Raw genomic sequence first — 18,643 nt, 5'->3', positions numbered from 1 at the left:
AGCTGGGCCGCGGAGCACTTCTGGTGCGGGAGCGAATGGACCGCGAGGCGCTGTGTGAGCTGAGCCCTACCTGCTTCCTCAGCTTGGAGTTGGTCATAGAGCCAGCCCATCGAGGTGCACAACGTGGAGGTGGAGGTGTTGGACATCAATGACAACGCGCCGCACTTCCCCCGCCAGGATTACCGGCTGGAAATCAGTGAGTCTGCTGTGCCCGGGGCCCGCTTCCACATTGAGAGTGCCCAAGACCCTGATGTGGGCACCAACTCTGTGCAGACCTACCAGCTCAGCCCCAGCCGCCACTTTGCCCTGGACCTGAAAGGCTTCCAGAGTGGCAGGCAGCTCCTGGAACGAGTGCCGAGCTCCTGGAACTGGTACTGCAGCAGCCACTGGACCGGGAGCAGAGTGCCCTGCAGCAGCTGGTGCTCACTGCTGTAGATGGTGGGGAGCCCTCAAAGTCTGGTACGGCTCAGATCTCTGTGCGAGTTGTGGATACCAATGACAACCCACCTGCCTTTGACCACTCCACCTACACCGTGAGCCTTGTGGAGAACTCCCCGCTTGGCACGCTAGTGGTTAAACTCAATGCCTCAGACCCTGATGAGGGCTCCAACGGGGATGTGATCTACTCCTTTGGCAGCTACACCCCACAGAAGGTGAGGCAGCTCTTTAACGTGGACCCATACTTAGGGGAGGTGCGGGTTAATGGTACTTTGGACTATGAAGAGGCATCCTCCTATGAGATCTATGTGCAAGCCACTGATCAGGGCCCCGTCCCTATGGCTGGGCACTGCAAGGTGCTGGTCAACATTGTGGATGCTAATGATAATGTTCCTGAGGTGGTCCTGACCTCCCTGTACAGCCCAGTGCCAGAGGATGCAAAGGCAGGAACTGTGGTGGCCCTGATGAGTGTCACTGACCAGGACTCAGGGCTGAACAAGCAGGTGAGCCTACGTATTTCTCCTGGCCTCCCCTTCACACTCAACTCTTTCAAAAACTCCTACACCTTGGTCACCCAGGGCAAACTGGACCATGAGAAAGCAGCAGCCTACAACATCACAATTACAGCTACTGACTCCGGGAGCCCCCCTCTCTCCTCGCAGAAGGTGATCCATGTGGAGATTTCTGACATCAATGACAATCCTCCCCACTTTGAGGAGCCTGTGTACTCAGTTTACATCCCTGAGAACAATCCACTTGGAGCCTTGCTGTGCACTATCAAAGCCACTGACCCAGATGTCGCCGAAAATGCCTACGTGTCCTATTCTCTACTGGATGGGGATATTGAAGGGCTACCTGTTGCCTCCTATGTTTCCATTAAATCTGATAATGGCAATATGTATGCTGTCAGGTCCTTTGACTATGAGACACTAAGGGAGTTCCAGGTGATTGTCCAGGCCCAGGATGCCGGGGTGCCACCACTGAGCAGCACAGTCACTGTCCACATCTATGTGGTGGATGAGAATGACCATGCTCCACAGATTCTGTATCCTACCTCAACCAACACTTCAGCAGCCTTGGAGATGATCCCACGCTCAGCATATGCTGGATATTTGGTAACCAAAATTATAGCCATTGATGGGGACTCAGGCCAAAATGCCTGGTTGTTCTTCCACCTGGTACAAGCCTCAGATCCGGGTTTGTTCAGGATAGAGCTCCATACTGGAGAGATTAGGACTACTCGCAAACTGGCGGAAGACAGCTCACCTACCTTCAACCTGACGGTGGAGGTGAGAGACAATGGAGAGCCACCCATGTCTTCATCAGTAGCCATCACCGTTGCCGTGGTGGACAGAGTTTCCAAAATCATCCCTGATACAAGAAGGCACTTTAAAAGTCCAAGCACTTACTCAGAGATCACTCTTTATCTCATCATTGCTTTGAGCGCCATCTCCTTCGTTTTCCTTTTCACCATCATTGGGCTTACTGTTATCAAGTGCTACAGATACAGTCTGTATGGGGACTCCTGCTGTGCAGGGTTCTGTGGGGTCAGAGAACGGTGCCCTGCTGAACTCTACAAGCAGGCCAACAACAACATTGATGCTAGGTTGCCCCAGGGTTTAAAAGTCCAACCCCATTTCATTGAAGTGAGGGGCAATGGTTCTCTCACTAAGACCTACTGCTATAAGGCCTGCCTAACTGCAGGATCGGGAAGTGACACTTTTATGTTTTACAATACCTGTGGCCCAGCGGGAACTCCTGGGCCCTCTGCAGTGATGACTGAAAGGCACCTGACAGGACAGAGTGGGCAGAGTGCACAAAACCTGATCATACTTAAAAATGACTCCATTACTCCTAATGAGGTGAGGCTACTGTGAGAAATGCTCTGCACGGTGCTCTGAACGAATCTGTACTTCAGCAAGGGTTCAAAGTGGAAAACTGAGATTAAGCATATTCCCTTTTGGGCTCACTGCCACACAGCTGTGAAACGTGGTTCTAACAAATCTAATCTGTGCAATGCATTTTGTTTCTAGGTAAATACTGTGACTTTCAGGGTTTGTTTGGTAAGTTCAGTGTATGCATCTGTTGTTTGAGATTCACTTAATTTTTGCAGTGGATGCTGGATAGAGTATTGCCGCCTTCCCTTTTCTCTTACAAATCTTAAAGTGCCTGCTGCCACAGAGTGCTAGGGAATGACATGTGGCCTTAAAGTTTTTTTGTGAAAACTAATATTGCAGGAAAAAAAGAAAAAAGTGATTAGCCTGGAAATCAATAGATGACTTTATGGCAATTATAGGTGTTTGCTGCTGCATTTATTTCAGTCCCAGGCAAAGTTGGTGAATTTAGATCATTGCAACAATATGCTTTGCTTACTAATGCAGGCATGTTGTCTGAAAACTGCAGTCTCCCCTTTATTCCACCCAACGCTGCATTTCGTGCTTTCTGGACAGTGACAATGCAGTGTCATCTTTGTAGAGAATTACAGCAAGTTACCGGTATTATGTTACAATGTGCCAACTTCTAACCTGCTGGGTTGCTACTGAAAATTGTTTAATACCTACCGTTTGACCAGCAGCATATTAACCTTTTCAATGTTTTCCCCCAGTGAAGAATTAATGGTTGCTTTATGCTAACGCACAGGTGGTCTGCAGTTTGTCTGGGGTTTGCCTGCTCTGTACAGTTTCCTTTCTACATATATTGCAATTAAACCCGGGAGAGACTAATTCTGGTTCACAAAAGGCAAATTTTGCAATTACTGTGTGGTGTTTGTACCCTACATTTGTGGCAGATGTAAGATCAGTTTGTGCATTAACGTGGGCTGTGGCTCCAGCCGTGGGAAAGCAAGGGGAGTAACTGGGGGGGGAGGGATGGAAAGGAGCCTGACTTGTGTTTTCTTGCCACAGAAATACAATTTATTTCTTTATCCTTATTCATATATGAAGATGTTAGCATCTTGTGCAACTAGTTTTTTTGCTGCACAAAGATGCACAAATCTTAAGGACTAGGGAGTCTTCCATAAAAATGCTTTTAGAGATCAATGATCATGCATTCAGAACTCATCCATTTAAAATTAATGCAGTGTTTTTCTGTAAATCACAGTGCCAGTGTATGGGGGAAGTATTTTTTCTTCTTCTACACAGTTTTTGTACCTTAAAATCTTTCAGAGTGTGATAAAATGCCTGGAATCTGTCTGATATAGGAGGAAACATGAGACATACTCTGTATGTATGTATGCTGAAGAATCAAAGAGTGAAATATTCACCTTACATCGGATTTTCTGGGGAAGGAAACAAGGAGCAAGAAATGAAAAATGGCTTAGCTTTGGATGTAAGACCAGTAGGAAATTAGCTTAACAGCCAGATTTCTATCACATTTTAGAGCATCACGCCATTGCATGCAATGAATTAGCAAGTTTCGAACACCGGTGCAGATCAGGCAGCAAAGCCAGCCCAAACCTGGAGTACAGAAAGTTTGTGGTGAGATGTACAGAACAAACTACTGAACTCTTGCCTGCCTGCAGTTGTGAGCTGAAAGAGGACTGTTATTCCAGCTGTTCTGTGGGATTTAAACAGAGGTGAAATTCTGACAAGTTCTACTTGTCACGAGATCTTTTCTCAGCTCTCTGCTTCTTAAACTGTCCTGTGGCAGTGTGTAGCATGAGGGTGTATCAGTGCCAGGTGTACATGTGAAAAGGGGTGAATATAATGGCACTCGCTAATTACTAGTTCCTAGCTAATTACATACTATAAAATCCTGTCTTTCCCTTGTTTCAAGCTCAGCATATGCACTGAAAATGCCTCCATTGCTTAGCAACACTGAATTCTACTTTTTAAGGATAATGGTCTTTGTATTACTGGATATTCAGAGAACTGTGTTGCTTTTTATAGTTAAAGTGAACTTTTAATCAGCTTTAAAAGCCCGTGCCTTTGCCTGCGAAGCATAGCAACAGGCATCATCATCCTTGCATTGATTTACAAAGTTAATCTCTGGTGTTTATGTTACTTTTGGATAATGTGAACATGTTGTTTGGGGGTTTGGGGTTTTGGGTTTGTTTTCTTTTTCTACAGTTTTTGGAAATTGATCTCCTATTAGTTGTTCAGTAATGAGGATGGGACCGGTGAATGGGCTTTCTATGTTTGCTTCCTGAACGTAGGGTTTCACAAAGGCTAATATTTTGCAAATGTTTCTACAGTGAGAGGAAAAATATTTCCAAGTTATTTGGGCTTAATCTCAGTAACACTCGGTGCAATAAGATCGGGGTCGTTTTCATATTTACTAGTAAGGTCAAAGATGTTAATAGTGACTTTGCACTAAGTTGTGACTGACTTCATTAGAGGATGCAGCGGAAAGGAAAACCCCATGTATTAAGGTTAGGGAGGGAATTCTTTGTATCTGTTGAAGCACAGATTCCTGTGTGACTATTTGGACTTGGTGGTGGTGTGATGGGGAGTGGAAGCTTGTTTCTGCAGGACGGCCTCTGCTTCTGCATCCACCTGCTTGCCTGTCTGGGCCTTCGTAGGTGTATGAGAAGATCTCAAACCAAGGGTGTTTTGCAAAAGAGGGAATGGACTAACAGAGCTGTGCTGCAACCTTGGACACAGTTCCTGCTGGCAGAAGTCTGGCACTAAGGCTGGGAACGTGGAGTTGTGGATATCACACTCTCACCAGCTGGGTAACGGCTGCAGGGTGAGCAGGCAGGCAGCGTGGGCAAACCAGAGAGACAGCGAGACATGGTGGGTGCATTGCTGGCACCGGACGAGGTTATGGGCAGCTGGACTCCTGCCTTTGGAGAGGGGTGCACGCAGATGGGAAGGAGGGGTTGGGAAGATGGAATTTTATTGCTGGCTACTGCTGCAGTGATTATCCATCATTTTCAGGAGAGGTTTTGGTGCTTTAGTCTGGAGTCCCTATCGCATGTGTGAAGATGCCAAGTGATGTCTGAGTAGTCTCTCTTTTTACCTCTCCCTTCTTGGCCTCACATTTTTTGCAGTTAAGCTCATTCGTTATGCCTTGCATCTCATGATGACCTTTTCCCTTCAGTGTGGTGACTAACAATCAAACCAACATGTGTTTAACTGGAGTTTTCTGCCCCAGAAGGCAGCCTGGCACATCCCTCATGATGAGTGGGCAGTCTCGGTACTTGATAGAAATAGATAGCAGTTCTTCTGACTGTGCATTTCCTTGCACCATTTTTTTGTGTGGTGACGCATGTGGCTGACAGAATAGGATGTTCCAGGTGATGCTCATCAGTAAATCTCTGATGTTCTGTGCAAGCTTTTCCAAACGAATCAAAGCTGCACATGAGTGCTGGTAGGACCCAGGGGTCTGTTGGAGTTTTATGGCTGTTTGCTCTGCTTCTGACTCTTCCTCTGTGTTTTGCAGTTCAAGAAACAGCTTGCTAAACACATGGAAAAAACCAGACAACACTTGATTCAAACATATCTTGATACCCCTTTAAAACACAAGCATGTTTTGAAGTGTCTAAATCTAGCATTGTCTGGAGCCGTCTTTCCAAGAGATTTCTCATAGAGGCTTTGAAGGTATTAATGGTGGAATATCTTACCATCTCAGTTCAAGAACTTAAGCCTTTAAGAAATTCTCCAGCCCCAGTGACATTATAAAGGTTAACTATAAATGTTTGTTCTTTTGTTTAGTGGCAGTATCCGTACGTGTTCTACTCTTGGTTTCTGCTGTGCCAGCAGAAATTTGCATCCAACATTAATCAGAAAAGTTTTTCTTCTCTTGGAACTCATTAAATAGCCTTTACAGGTGTGCTTGCCTGTTCCCTTCCCCTTAGTTTTCTCAGAGTTAGGAATGCAAACGAATGCTATCAGGAAGAAAATATTAGGCTTCTGAATTATGCCCTTTTCCAGTTTCCATTCTGATTTCTTGTCTGATAAACATGTGTGCAGACAATAAATAGTCTGTCCTCCACATCAAATTAATTCTAAACATTTACAGAAGGAAATTGGGAATAGAAACCTCTGTTTCCCCGCATCTGTCAGCATTGCCTCACTGCAAAATAAGCAGAGTTGTAGGCAGTCAGGGGTCTAAAAGGCTTTTTATTATTGCTTCAAAGCAGATATATTTGATAAAGATACCTTATGTCATTCTGTTGCGTGCTTGTGTGGAAGTAGGAATGGAGTGGGATGCTTTCAGGTGTCTTGTTGTCTGGTAACTGTTTGTACATGTTTGACTCACACTTCTCTACCTGAAGCAGGCGCTGTTCTAACACCCACCGGAGTCAATGGGAGGCTTTGCATTGATTTTTCAGGAATACGGGATCAGGACAGTGCTAAAAAAAAATTTAGAAATTCCTTCTACTCCAGGGAGAAATCTATGTTCAAGTATTATCTAAAAAAGAGGAGTGAGCAAAATGTCTGTAACAATGTATGGTCACTCAATTTCTTCTCCGTGAACCAATGTAATGATTCTGAAATGAACCCGTGCTCTGCAACTTGGAAACACCTGTGGGAAGTTTGTCATGAGCTTTTTTTCCTATTAAGGTGGCTCCATTTTACATTGTACCTTCAGTTTTTTTATCAGACTTCTGAATAGGGCTGGTTGGTTCGGACTAGTCCCATTAATGGTTATGCAGTTGTCAGAATGCAACCCTGGGGCCTGGAAATCCAGCGGGAGCAAGCGTTGGCGTGAGTTGTTCACCTGGTGCAGTGACAGTCACTTCTGCAGGCACCTGGATGGGTGGTGACTCCTCTCAAATATGTCGTTGTGTGCTGTTACTAAATCAGAAAAAGCAGGTGAGGGGAGAAACAGGGAGTGGTTGGTTGCTTCTGTGCTGGATTGTGGGATTGCCCTCACCTCCACTGATCAGTGGTACAGACAGGACCACTGGACTTGATACATGGCATCCAAAAATTTCTGAGGGAAATGGTAGGCTGAGATTACTGTAAAGTTATCAGAATGGGCTTGCATGAGATGAACAGGGTCTTGTAATGAACTGGGAGCTGGGGAGGTAAAAGGAACAATAATATCTGCATCAGCATTGTGTGACATAGCACAAGTATGGGGATATCCAACTGGGAAGCATCTGGACCACTTCAGCATCTCTGTTCCTCTTTGTGCTTCCTCTCTGGGCTTGTGCGTCCTGGCCAGCTGTGCCTTGTCCTGGTGGCTTTGAGTTATGACTGGGGTTCTTTAGTCTAGAGAAGAGGAGGGTGAGAGGAGACCTCATCACTCTCTACAACTACCTGAAAGGAGGGTGTAGTGAGGTGGGTGCTGGGCTCTTCTCCAAAGTAACAAGTGATGGGACAAGAGGAAATGGCTTCAAGTTGCACCAGGGGAGGTTCAGGCTGGGTATTACAAAAATGTCTTCACTGCAAGAGTGATCAGGCATTGGAACAGGCTGCCCAGGGAAGTGGTGGAGTCACCATCCCTGGTGGTGTTCAAGAAACGTGTAGATGTGGTGCTTGGGGACATGGGTTAGTGGGTTAGGTGGTGCTGGGTTGGACTTGATGATCCTTGAGGTGTTTTCCAACCTTAATGATTCTATGATTCTATGTTTCTATGCCACAGCAGCACTGCTGACAGCAAAACCCGTGCCAGGGCTTTGCAGAGGAGCCTGTTGACAGCTGCTCTGCAGGGTTGTGGTCCCCAGGGCTGTGCTGAAGACACTGCTCTGCTTGGAGATGGGCTGTGTTGTGCCATGACACAGTGACTGTGTGCTGCAGGCCAGCATGTGTCGACATGGCAGGTTTCAGTGGGTGGTCTGGTAAAGGTGGGCTGTTTGTAGCCAGAGATAGAAGCCAACCCAAGGACGCAGACTGTGACTGCCTGATGGATCCATAAGAAACAGCACTGCTGCGTCTGAACTGGGGAAACATACTCCTGACCAGGTTTGCTGCTTCTGCTGTGCTGTGACTTCTATCACTGGTCCTGCTTTTTTTGCCTTTCTCACTCCTAGTTGCCTAATCTCATTTAAACATGTTTTGAAACAACTTTTCTCTTATGGCCAGACGATCTTGAAGAATTACAGTCTGTAGCAGAACAAAAGGGGAAGCCAGTTACACTGACAAAATTGGAATTTCGCTGATTTTGCCAGTTGCAGGACTTTGGCCTGTGGTAACACAAATGTGGGACAAACTTGCATGTCTTCCTGAGGTCTGACAGTTCCCAGTCAAGCAGTGTGTACACAGTAAAACCGGGTGACAACAGGTTTAAACAGAGGCAGGCTGCTGCCCAGCTGCCTGCTCCTCCTATTCTTCCTGTGAAGACTTCAAAAAGTAGAGAAGTGCTGGACACTGAATTTTTCACAGTTAAAACAAAAAAAACCAGCCCCCAAAGTGTCTGAAAGTCAACTGTAGGAATCGATCTTTCCATCTCCAGGGTCTATTTCTTTGATCCTGTCCCCTTCTTCTTTCTGCTCCTGTGGGAGCAGCATGACAGCCCTGCCTAAAGAGTAGTAGCAAATAGGGAACACTTTGGGAGCAGCCACGAGATGCTTCCCAGCTTCTGGACAGTAACCCTTGAAAACACCAGGGTGTCCTAATTGCTGCTGTTTCTGTTACACTGCTGTGATGAATGTTGGCCCATACTATGTATCTCAACAGAGCAGCATAACAAGAAAAATATTTTAAAACAGTATCATTTTTTGAAATTTAAAATATCGCAGAATAATATACATTGATGATTACATCCTGATGGAATTGGTCCCTACTCTACCTGTCATGGTCAAATACCAGTAGGCATTGGGTAAAGTTTTCAGGGAACTAATCAATATCTTGATGATTTTGGGGAAATGATTATAATATGTAAATTTTCAGAAAAATAATATGTGTAATCATTCTAGAAAACTCAATACATACATATGGAACCAAGGAATATGAGTCTTGACATACAGTGACATCAGTGCTCCCAGTAACACCCAGTACCACCCAAATCCCCCCATTAACCCTTCAGTGCAATGCCTCCCAGTGCTGCCAGTACACCCAGTGCTCCCCCCAGATCCCTTCCCAGTACTCCCAGTATGCCCCAGATCTGCCCCTGCTGTCTCCTAATCCCTCCCCACTGCTCCCAGTGCCCTGGATGGGGCCCTGGGCAGGCTGCTCTAGTGGTTGGCAACCCTGCCCACAGCAGGGGGGTTGAAACTAGATGATCTTTAAGGTCCTTTTCAACCCAGGCGATTCTATGATTCTATGCACGTGAAGTGAATAGATGATCAATTTCTAACTGATGAGTTTCTCTCACCATTATTACCTGTTTGTGATCTGGTGTCTGAAAGTTCCCACTGCAACCAAACATAGATTTTTGTCTTCTAGCCAAGAGCTGGAAAGCTCTCAGCTGAAAACCAAAAATCTATATACTGTGGCTGAGTGGCCGTCTTCCATTTTTCTCACTCGCACCCAACTCGTGTCAAACTTTTCCAGCTCTTTGATGTAATCTCACTTCATCTGTGGTTTGCCTGGGACTGTGGTCACATTCCTCTTCCTCATGCTGCCTGTAAGCCTGAACAAATGAATAACCTGCACCTCTCTCGTCACACAAAACAGCAAAGGGGCTTCCCCCCAACCCCCAATCCAGCAGTTCCCCTGCTGTAGGAAAATCCCCTGCAGAGGAAAAGCTAAATCTTCTGGTGTCAGCACCCTTCATGAATCAAGAAAGGCAAACTCAGGAGAGGGTCTCATCAGGGTGTGTTATTTTCTAGCCTCTTTCATTGACTGTTACTATGTGGTTGACTTTAGAGGTGCTCTGACATCCCTGGGACCCTGGACAAAATGGAATGAATCAGAAAATACTGGAACCATGCATAATGGGCTCCTTGTCAAGCCACTTTCTGCTAAACGCAGCAGAACCTGAGTATGCCAGAGAACTAGGGGCTAAATGGGAAGGAAATTGCTAGCAGAGATGTTTAATGTGTGGCTGCAAATAGCAGCCTCCTCCCTTTTGTGTAGCTCAGACCATAAAGAATAGTTGGATGCACATCATCCAAGAGCATCTCACTCTTGAGTGATGCTGGACCCGGGAACTCTGGTGTTAGAGACCTAGTGTAAGTTGTAGCTGTTCCATTTTTATTTGAATAAAACCTATTGATCTGGGGAAAGCATACCCCAAACCTCAAGAGGAAAGACAGAGTTGGCTTTAAATAATTCATAGCATCCAACACTTTATTTTTCTCTTCCAAGTAATGGGACAAAATTAATTTCTGATCTGCCTCCAAGAGCTTGAAAAGAATTAAACCATTACTGTCATATATTATTTGTGCCTTTGGCACTGCAAAAGACACACCAGGAATGAGTGTAGTCCATTATGATTCTGGTTGTAGGGTCTCTCTTTGAATTAAAATTCCTGAAGTTAAGCACTGGCTGCACTATCACATACAGAATAATGTCTTGAGAATCCTGAGAAATAAACTTGTTATGTGCTTAGAGCTTAATTTTAAAGGACCTGAGCTTCCATTCATTGTCTGTCATTGAAAATTATTGTGATGGTCCCATGAAGATACAAAAGAGACTTTCTGGAGTAATTTTTGATCAACAGAGGATTTCTTCATTATCTCCTCATTTAGCAAGCCGTTCTGCAGCAGAGCAGCCTCTGCTGAGGTTTGTTGGTCAAAGGGTGTTGCTGGCTATTTTCCCCTTCCATCTCCTATGCCCTCTCATGAATATGGAATATGGAGTAATTCTGGGTATTGTGAAAAGAACATGTCATCCTTTGAGAAAAGACTTGCTGCACTCTGCAAATCTGCTACAATCTAGTGCAGTCCTCTGCAGTACCTGAAATGCTGGCAGAATCCCCACAGCAAACAGATCACTGTCCACAGCCCCTTTGCAGGGGGCTGCATTTTATACATCCTCGGGCAGATGCTATGCCAAGTTCCCTTGGCTTATCAGGTAAACAATGTGTATTATGGTTTTACAATGTGTTGTGGTTTTTTTTGGTTTTTTTTTTTTTTCTGTGCCCAGAATGCTGATGAATGTGTAAAATAACTGTGCACCAGTTTCCAGCATTAAATGTTTTTCTGCAGAGATCATCTCTAACCAAAGGCCTTGGTGTACAACCAAGTTTCTTTGTTCTAGAGACAATCTCTGTGTGTCCATTTCAAAGTTTCTGTAGATTTGTAGAAGGATTGGGCAGTTCTGAACGTTCACAAAAATTGAGTAGCTCCATATAGTCCCTTCTGATGCAACGAGCCAGATGCATCTGCTTTTCCCCGTGTTTGACACACATTAACCATGTTCTCCTGGGCTTTTGTTTCTACAGCCAAAACACCCCAATCCTGACTGGCGCTACTCCGCATCCCTGAGGGCAGGAATCCAAAGGTAGGTATGGTGTTTCCCCACGTGAAGGGGAATTCTGTCTGTGTCCTCTGTGGAAAGGACGAAGCTGTCTGGCTCCCCTGATGCTCTAGACTGACATATCTGGACACTGAGCTGGGAAGCCCCTGAGTTCTGCTGCTGTCACTTCCAATTTCCGAGTGTTACAACTCAGCCTGGCTGCATCTTGTGTTATTATTGTATTACCACAGATCTGTGAGGTTTTTTTCTATTTACGTCTTGTCTTTTTATACGTTAACTGTCAAGGCATAATTACTCCAATTATTGAATTATTTAACTGTGATTATACCTCGTGTGTTTACTTTAAAGCCCCCTGTAATCATCTCTGCTGCTCTGTTTCGATAGACTGCAGCATTGATGCCTTTTCCGTCTTCTTGTCTCTGTTACTGTAAAAGTATGCTGCTCCTGCCATCGGTTTATTAACCACCCGGTGCAATCAAAGATGATTAACACAGTTCAAAAGGCATTTTGAAAATATGAGGTGGATTTTTCAAGAAGGAGAAGTGAGCCTGTGTCCAAATCTCTTTAGACATCTTTGGAAGTCTCTGCCTAGCATCACAAACAATCTCTGCTATAATTCCGTACTCAGCACACCTGGAAACAAAGAATTACAATCAAGTTGCTTTCTTGGACCTAAATCAAATAATATCTTTGCTCTCCCTTTCTGAGCAGATTAGAACACTGGTTACCTATTCAGGTGGAATCTGACATGATTAATAAGACTACCTGACAGGTTTAGGTGCAGTTATAAGGTTACAGTAGTTCCTAGTGGCCCTACAAAGTGCAGGCTGGTATGCTTTTCCCCAAACTGCCGGTGCAATGGGACTGGAGTCATCCCCTCTTATCCATTATCCACAGGGCTGAAGAGTCTTCATGAAGCTGAAGCCCAAAACTTGAGATTCAGGCTGTCCATCCCTAAGACTGTGCTTTGTGTGGGTGAGGGTGCAGGGACCTCTCCAGCTGACTTTGGGCTGCTGTGTGAGGAAGAACCGAAACCTCAGGGACCAGAAGGAAAGGAAGAAAGAGCAAGCTTGATTCTGTGGCTTGTTGGGCAAACTTTTCTTTCTTTTATGATTCTGAATTTTTTTATTTTTTATTTATTTTTATTTTTAATTTTATTTTTAATTTATTTTTATTTTTTAGTCTTGCTTCCTGCAAGATGAATAAACAGGCTGGGGAGCAGCATCCTGGAGCAGGAATTCTCCTGCCTACCTGAGCATCTTGTCTGCTGGTCCTCAGAGTCAGGCGTGCTCTTGTGTATTCCCAACATCATCCTGGGGATCCATATTCCTTTCCATGCAGAATTTGAAATCTTGCCTAAAGTTACTTGAACAATTCCTGAAAAGTCAGCTTGTTTAAAACAATCTATCCCACAAGCAGGGGAGCTGGTGAAGCCTTTCTGGGAAACTGTGTATGCTCCTCTGTTCCATCACATCAGCAGCCCCTGTCCTTACCTGAAATCTCAGGTTTTGAGCCTGTGTGACCTGCTCAGCTGATGATTTTCATAAAATGCTGGTTTTTCATAGAATTTGTAGAAATGTGGTATCCACAGGACCCTTGACATCTGCCACATTTAGTTGAAACTGCCCATTAAGTTCAACTGGGAGTGTGGAAGGGAGCTGAGAAGCAGATGAGCAGAGACAGGGACACAGCCACAGAATCCAGTTTCTCTAAGGAACTGCACACAAATACGTGCCTAGTTTTGCATTAAAAGTAGCAGATTTTTTTTTCTTTTCCTTCTATATAAGCTGCTAGCTAATATCCAAATTGGTGCTTTCGAGACCAAGTGCTCACTGTAAAATTTGCTGTATTAGTTTCTGCATTTGAGAAAATTTATTTCTCTTTCTGAATTGCTCACGAGAAGTGTGCAGTAACCCAGGAAGGTGGAATCTGTTAAAGCAGCATCATGACAGAAGCTCAGAACTAACTCCACCAACTTTTTATTTCTTGCTTTAATGTCAGTACATCATCACAGCAAAAAAAGGTGCGTAGCTTCCTTGTTAGTGATTTTCAGTCAATGAAAGCCAAATGTCCTGCAGGTATTTTGTTTTATAAATTATGCCATTGTAAATTATTTATAAATTATTAGTAAATAAGCAAAGGTAAATTTTGCAAGTCAAAATAGATCGTTATCCAATGCTCCAGCAGAATTAGTTAGCATCAGGCAATACTATAACAGTAGTTGTGCAGCAACAGTTATGACCTTTGAAGAGTAGCAAGAAAGGAAAGTGTTATAAAGCCCAGGGCAGAAGGGAACTGTATATCTAACCATGATATGTGCTTATTCAGTTCTGTGCATATGGAGGAGGCAGGAGTCCTGCGTGGAGGACCAGGAGGGCCTGATCAGCAGTGGCCAACAGTCTCCAGCGCTACTCCAGGTAAGGGGGTGAAAATCTGGAATGTATGTGAGGAGCTAATGTTAACTGAAGTAGATTTCCTAATGCTTGTGGCTTAGTTTTGATTCTGTTTTGTGTCCCTGAGTGAAGTTCTTGTAAATTAATCTGGAATCTAAATAGGGTGGAATAATAAAACAGAAAATAAATCTATTTCTTTACTCAGTCTCAGGTGAGCACTGGAGATAAGAGTACTTGATCCCAGCTGTCACTCTGCCTAAGGAGGTTGTTGGTTTCCGTAGTGAAAAGGCTTCAGTTCTGATGGGTGTATTCCAATTCCAAATGCCTATGCTTGGCTCTGGAGCTGGTTTGCCCTCCAGTTCAAAACAAGAGTGAAACGGGGGTAGGAGCTTAGCAGTTCTCCCTTTGTTATTTTTACAAACCCAGTAAGTCTCTTTGAATGTTTCTTCTCATTTTCTGTGGGGATATCAGACCTATTTTTTTTGTTAGCTATTTTCATTCACTAGTACACTATGACAGAAACTAAACTATGATTTGCTTGTCAAAAAAAATGACCAAAACCACATTTTAGAATGTAGCTTCATTTACTCAGTGACTGACTGATGACTTCATGGCAGTCAATAAGAAATTGTCAAAAAGTCACAATTGAATTAAGAAAGGAAGATCACCTGTATCTTTTGCCGTGTAAGCAATAAAATACTCTCACTTTGTATGTTGGAGCAGGAATAATATAGAGATGTAGTGGAGCAGCCAGTCACTGGTGTGATCAGCAGTTTCAGTCGGGTCCAAACTAAGCCGTCAACTTACTGGATGCCCTGAGTAGGGTTGTGTGCCCTGTATGACTGTGAGCATTAGGAGTCCTCCAGAAATTCAAATGAGGAGCAACGCTCCTATCACAGAGGCAGGTCAAAAGCTGAGAAGTGGGGTCTCCAGCAGAAAGGATGTGAGAGCTGCTTTATTTAATAATTTTTTTGGTGCAGAACTTTCCTTTGGCTTAAATAGGACTTTTACCTGGATAAAGAGCTGAGGAGCATCTTTAGGATTTGCGGTCACAGTTACAATGTGTCTATGAATTAATGGTGCCCAGCAAAAGCTGCACTAGTGTTGCAGAAAGGTTGTCTGCAGAAGCGGATTTGGAAATTAGTATAATATATAATGGGCCCCCTAGGCTATAATTACCTGGTTTTTGGGGGCTCTTCCTTCTGTTTGCAGGCTTTGCAGGAAGACACAGCTTGCATGTATTATGGAGGGTGCATCATTGTTGAGCTTGCATTTGAAAATGTCACCACAAGTATGCTCTGACCTTTCCAAGGGGTTCCCTCAGGCTTTCAGCTGCATTCATCATCCCTGACTGAGCACTTAGTGTATTACCTTATACCAAGTTCAATACGGATGCAGATATTCACCCAGATGTTCGCTTGCTGATAATGCAGATTTCTAAGTACTTGAATGTAAATGCAAAGGTAGGATGGTCCTGTCTTCTGAGGACGTCCGTGGGCATTTGTGTCCCAGAGCCCTGTTCCATTCTCTGGACTCCTCCCTGCAATTCTTTTTGAGTCTTATAATTTTTGACTCATTTTGGAAACCTGAACATCCCTTTGTTTGAGGAGCAGCACTAAGCCTTAGCTATTATTGCTCTTGCCCTCCATGACCATGCAGCGAATGTCCCACATGCTGCTCTAGATGTTGGTGGCTATGTAGGGTGGAGAAAACTGTGAGGTGTAGTGAGAGGAGAAGCTGCCAGGAGGCTCTATGGAGCTGGGCAGCTGGAGAGGTGACAGTCCAAGTGCCAAGGCTGTTTGCTCTGGCCCTTGGGCTGAGCATTGTAGATCATTGTTTCTCTGAGGTTTTTATTTCTAGGTAATGTATTCAAATGGGTTTCAAGAAATACCTTCAGCAACAGGAAACTTTTCTGCTGTATAGAAAAATGTGACAAATTAAAATGACATTGTGGAATATCCACCCTAGTTACAGCTGCCATTAAATCCAATTTTTGTTAAGCAAGTTCCTTGTAAATGAATATTTTTTCAGGTACAATGATGACTCATTTGTTTTGTCTTTGTCCACTCCCAAGGGATTAGTGCCCCTGACATAATATTAATTAGACCTTTTTTTCAGTGGGTTTCACGTAATATTCTTCTCTGCTCTTTGTAAGCAAAAGCTACAGATATCCCTGGTCCTTCATAGCAAGCAGGTGATGCATCGGGAAATCTCAGTTAGGCTTAATGATTGTGTTAATTCTTGTACCTTGAGTACATCATCATGCATGACATTTTCAGCAGTTTACTACCACTGTTTTAGAACCCTGTCTGCAGTTTTTCACAAATATGCCTTTCAATGCTTCTTTCTTTTTATGGCTTGTGTTCAAGACCTGTAATATTTTTCACCAGATTAACATGCACAACTGATGCTTTTCCAAATTGATTTGACTTATTATGATCAATTGCAGTTAATTGTGTCAACAAATGCATTTGCTCCTGACCTGTCATTTGCATATGAACAGAGTGCACCTGTGTCCAGATAAATTCCGAGATAAGCTGTTTGTAACCTTCGGTATCATCATCAGACTGTGGCAGCTGCAGGTCTCAAATTCTAGTTACTAGAAACCACTTCCCAGCCTGTTCTGTGCCCCACCTTCTCCATGCAGTTCTTTTAGTCAATGGATTCATCCCAATCAGTTTGTCACTAAACCATTCATTTAATTTAACGATCCACAAAAACCTCGGATAAGATGCCTCACAGAGACAGATTCAGAGAGTTAATCAATGAGAGCATGATGTCATAAGGAGCACTTTAAGAAGGATGAACAAGTCAAGCGTTAAATCAGTAAATCCTTCATTCCTAATGCATAGCTGCACTCGAGCATCATGTAGTGTCTCAGCAAATGTGTTGCCCAAGTGAAACCTGGCCCTCATTTGTCCAATAGCCCTGCTATTGACTTTATCACCTATTTCACCCGTACAGGGGACAGTGAATCTCAATCTGGTATTTTCAAATTGTCTTTACGTTTTCTTTTGCATTTTCTTATTCTTACTTTCAAGTAAGGTGGGACAAGAAGGCTCAGGCTCCTGCTGGGTAGAGGATAGCAGTGGGTTTAGCTCTCTGGAGCATCTCATTTGTCCCCCATGTGCTATGCAGTGAGTCCAGGAAATGCAGACACGTTTCTGGTTTCTTCAGCAGATTTGGCAATTATATCAGGCTTTCTATAGGTGACCACTAATCTGAGTGAGCTTTATTTTCTGGATGCTGCCTGACTTGGAATAACTGGAGCTCGATTTGCAGACATGATGGGAGCTCATAATAGAAACAAAGATGAACAAAAACTTTGCTCTGAACATACAATACTGAAGATTTCTGAATAAATCAGACCTATGCATAACTCAGAGCTTAGAATTAGTGGGCATTAGACAAATCTGTGTGTATTTCTCTGTGCTGCTGGTTCCAAACTATAAAATGGACCTGGTAATGCGAGTGCTTCACAAGGACAGTCTAAAGATGCTTTCATAGCATGGATGAGACTCAGGAGAGCAATAAGGGTTTGTGATGAAAAACAGCCACGAGTAATTTTAAATCCTCTCTTCAATGTAGGCTTTTGGTGTGTGCAGCAAATAAGGCACTGGGCCACATGCTGCATATAGAGAAGGGAAATAAAATACTTCCATTCAGACAACTCTGTAAACAGAAGAGGAAAGGACCACATGAAAAAATCTGCATCTGGAATTTGGAAGCATGTAGGTGAAGACCGTGGGTGAAACACTGGCATCACTGAAGTCCATGGCAAATAGCCCACTGACTTCAAGGAAGCTAGGATTTCACCATCTAGCTTTACAAATATGCACAATGAACTGAATTAAGGTTGCATAGGCAAATACAATCCTAAAATATGCTGATTTTATGCTTCTGATTTTGCAGTGGTAACATTCTTATAAGTAGATCTGTCATTTTTGTTTCCTTTTCCTGGGTAGTTAGCTGGGGAAGTGAGGTGGTAGCCTTGGTTTTTAAAGCACTCGTATGAAAAAAGCATTTCTATTGTGTGAGAATCTACTGGCCTCAACATGGGCAGTCCTCCATCCTTGACATTCTGGTGCATGTGGTTATCCCTTGAGCTGGCCAAGTAAACAGCAGTAGTGGTATTGGCTGCTGTTCCTTAAAAGAACTAAGTGGGAGAGCTAGGCTAGCTGTGAGTTTCAAAGCTCCTTGGAAAGGCAGGGGAATATTATCACCAAGAAACCCAGAGATCAACTCTAGCTCTGAATAGGACAGTATGTGCTATATGTGTATGTGTATATACATATAATATACATACTTGTATATATATATATAATCTTTATACAAAGATCGCACCTTGAATACTGGGTTCAGTTTTGGGCCCCTCACCACAAGAAGGACATTGAGGGGCTGGAGCAGGTCCAGAGAAGGGCAACAAAGCTGGGGAAGGGTCTGGAGCACAGGTCTGACGAGGAGCGGCTGAGGGGGCTGGGGGGGGTTAGTCTGGAGAAGAGGAGGCTGAGAGGAGACCTCATCACTCTCTACAGCTGCCTGAAAGGAGGGGGCAGGGGG

General features: G+C 44.0%; 1 protein-coding gene across 1 annotated transcript in view; it reads left to right on the top strand.

Annotated features, from left to right (window-relative positions):
• Positions 1 to 35: 35 nt before the first annotated feature.
• The window catches only part of LOC104471311 (protocadherin alpha-C2-like), a 53,019-nt gene continuing 34,411 nt past the window's right edge, over positions 36 to 18,643 (top strand). Inside the window, 5 exon segments of the mRNA XM_010086603.1 lie at positions 36 to 101; positions 103 to 351; positions 354 to 2,300; positions 11,656 to 11,714; positions 14,019 to 14,107. Of these exon segments, the coding sequence (XP_010084905.1) occupies positions 36 to 101; positions 103 to 351; positions 354 to 2,300; positions 11,656 to 11,714; positions 14,019 to 14,107 (2,410 nt within the window).

Source organism: Pterocles gutturalis, unplaced genomic scaffold (assembly GCF_000699245.1).
Source record: "Pterocles gutturalis isolate BGI_N339 unplaced genomic scaffold, ASM69924v1 scaffold10746, whole genome shotgun sequence".
Classification (NCBI taxonomy): domain Eukaryota; kingdom Metazoa; phylum Chordata; class Aves; order Pterocliformes; family Pteroclidae; genus Pterocles; species Pterocles gutturalis.
This window is presented reverse-complemented; position numbering and strand designations above follow the sequence as displayed.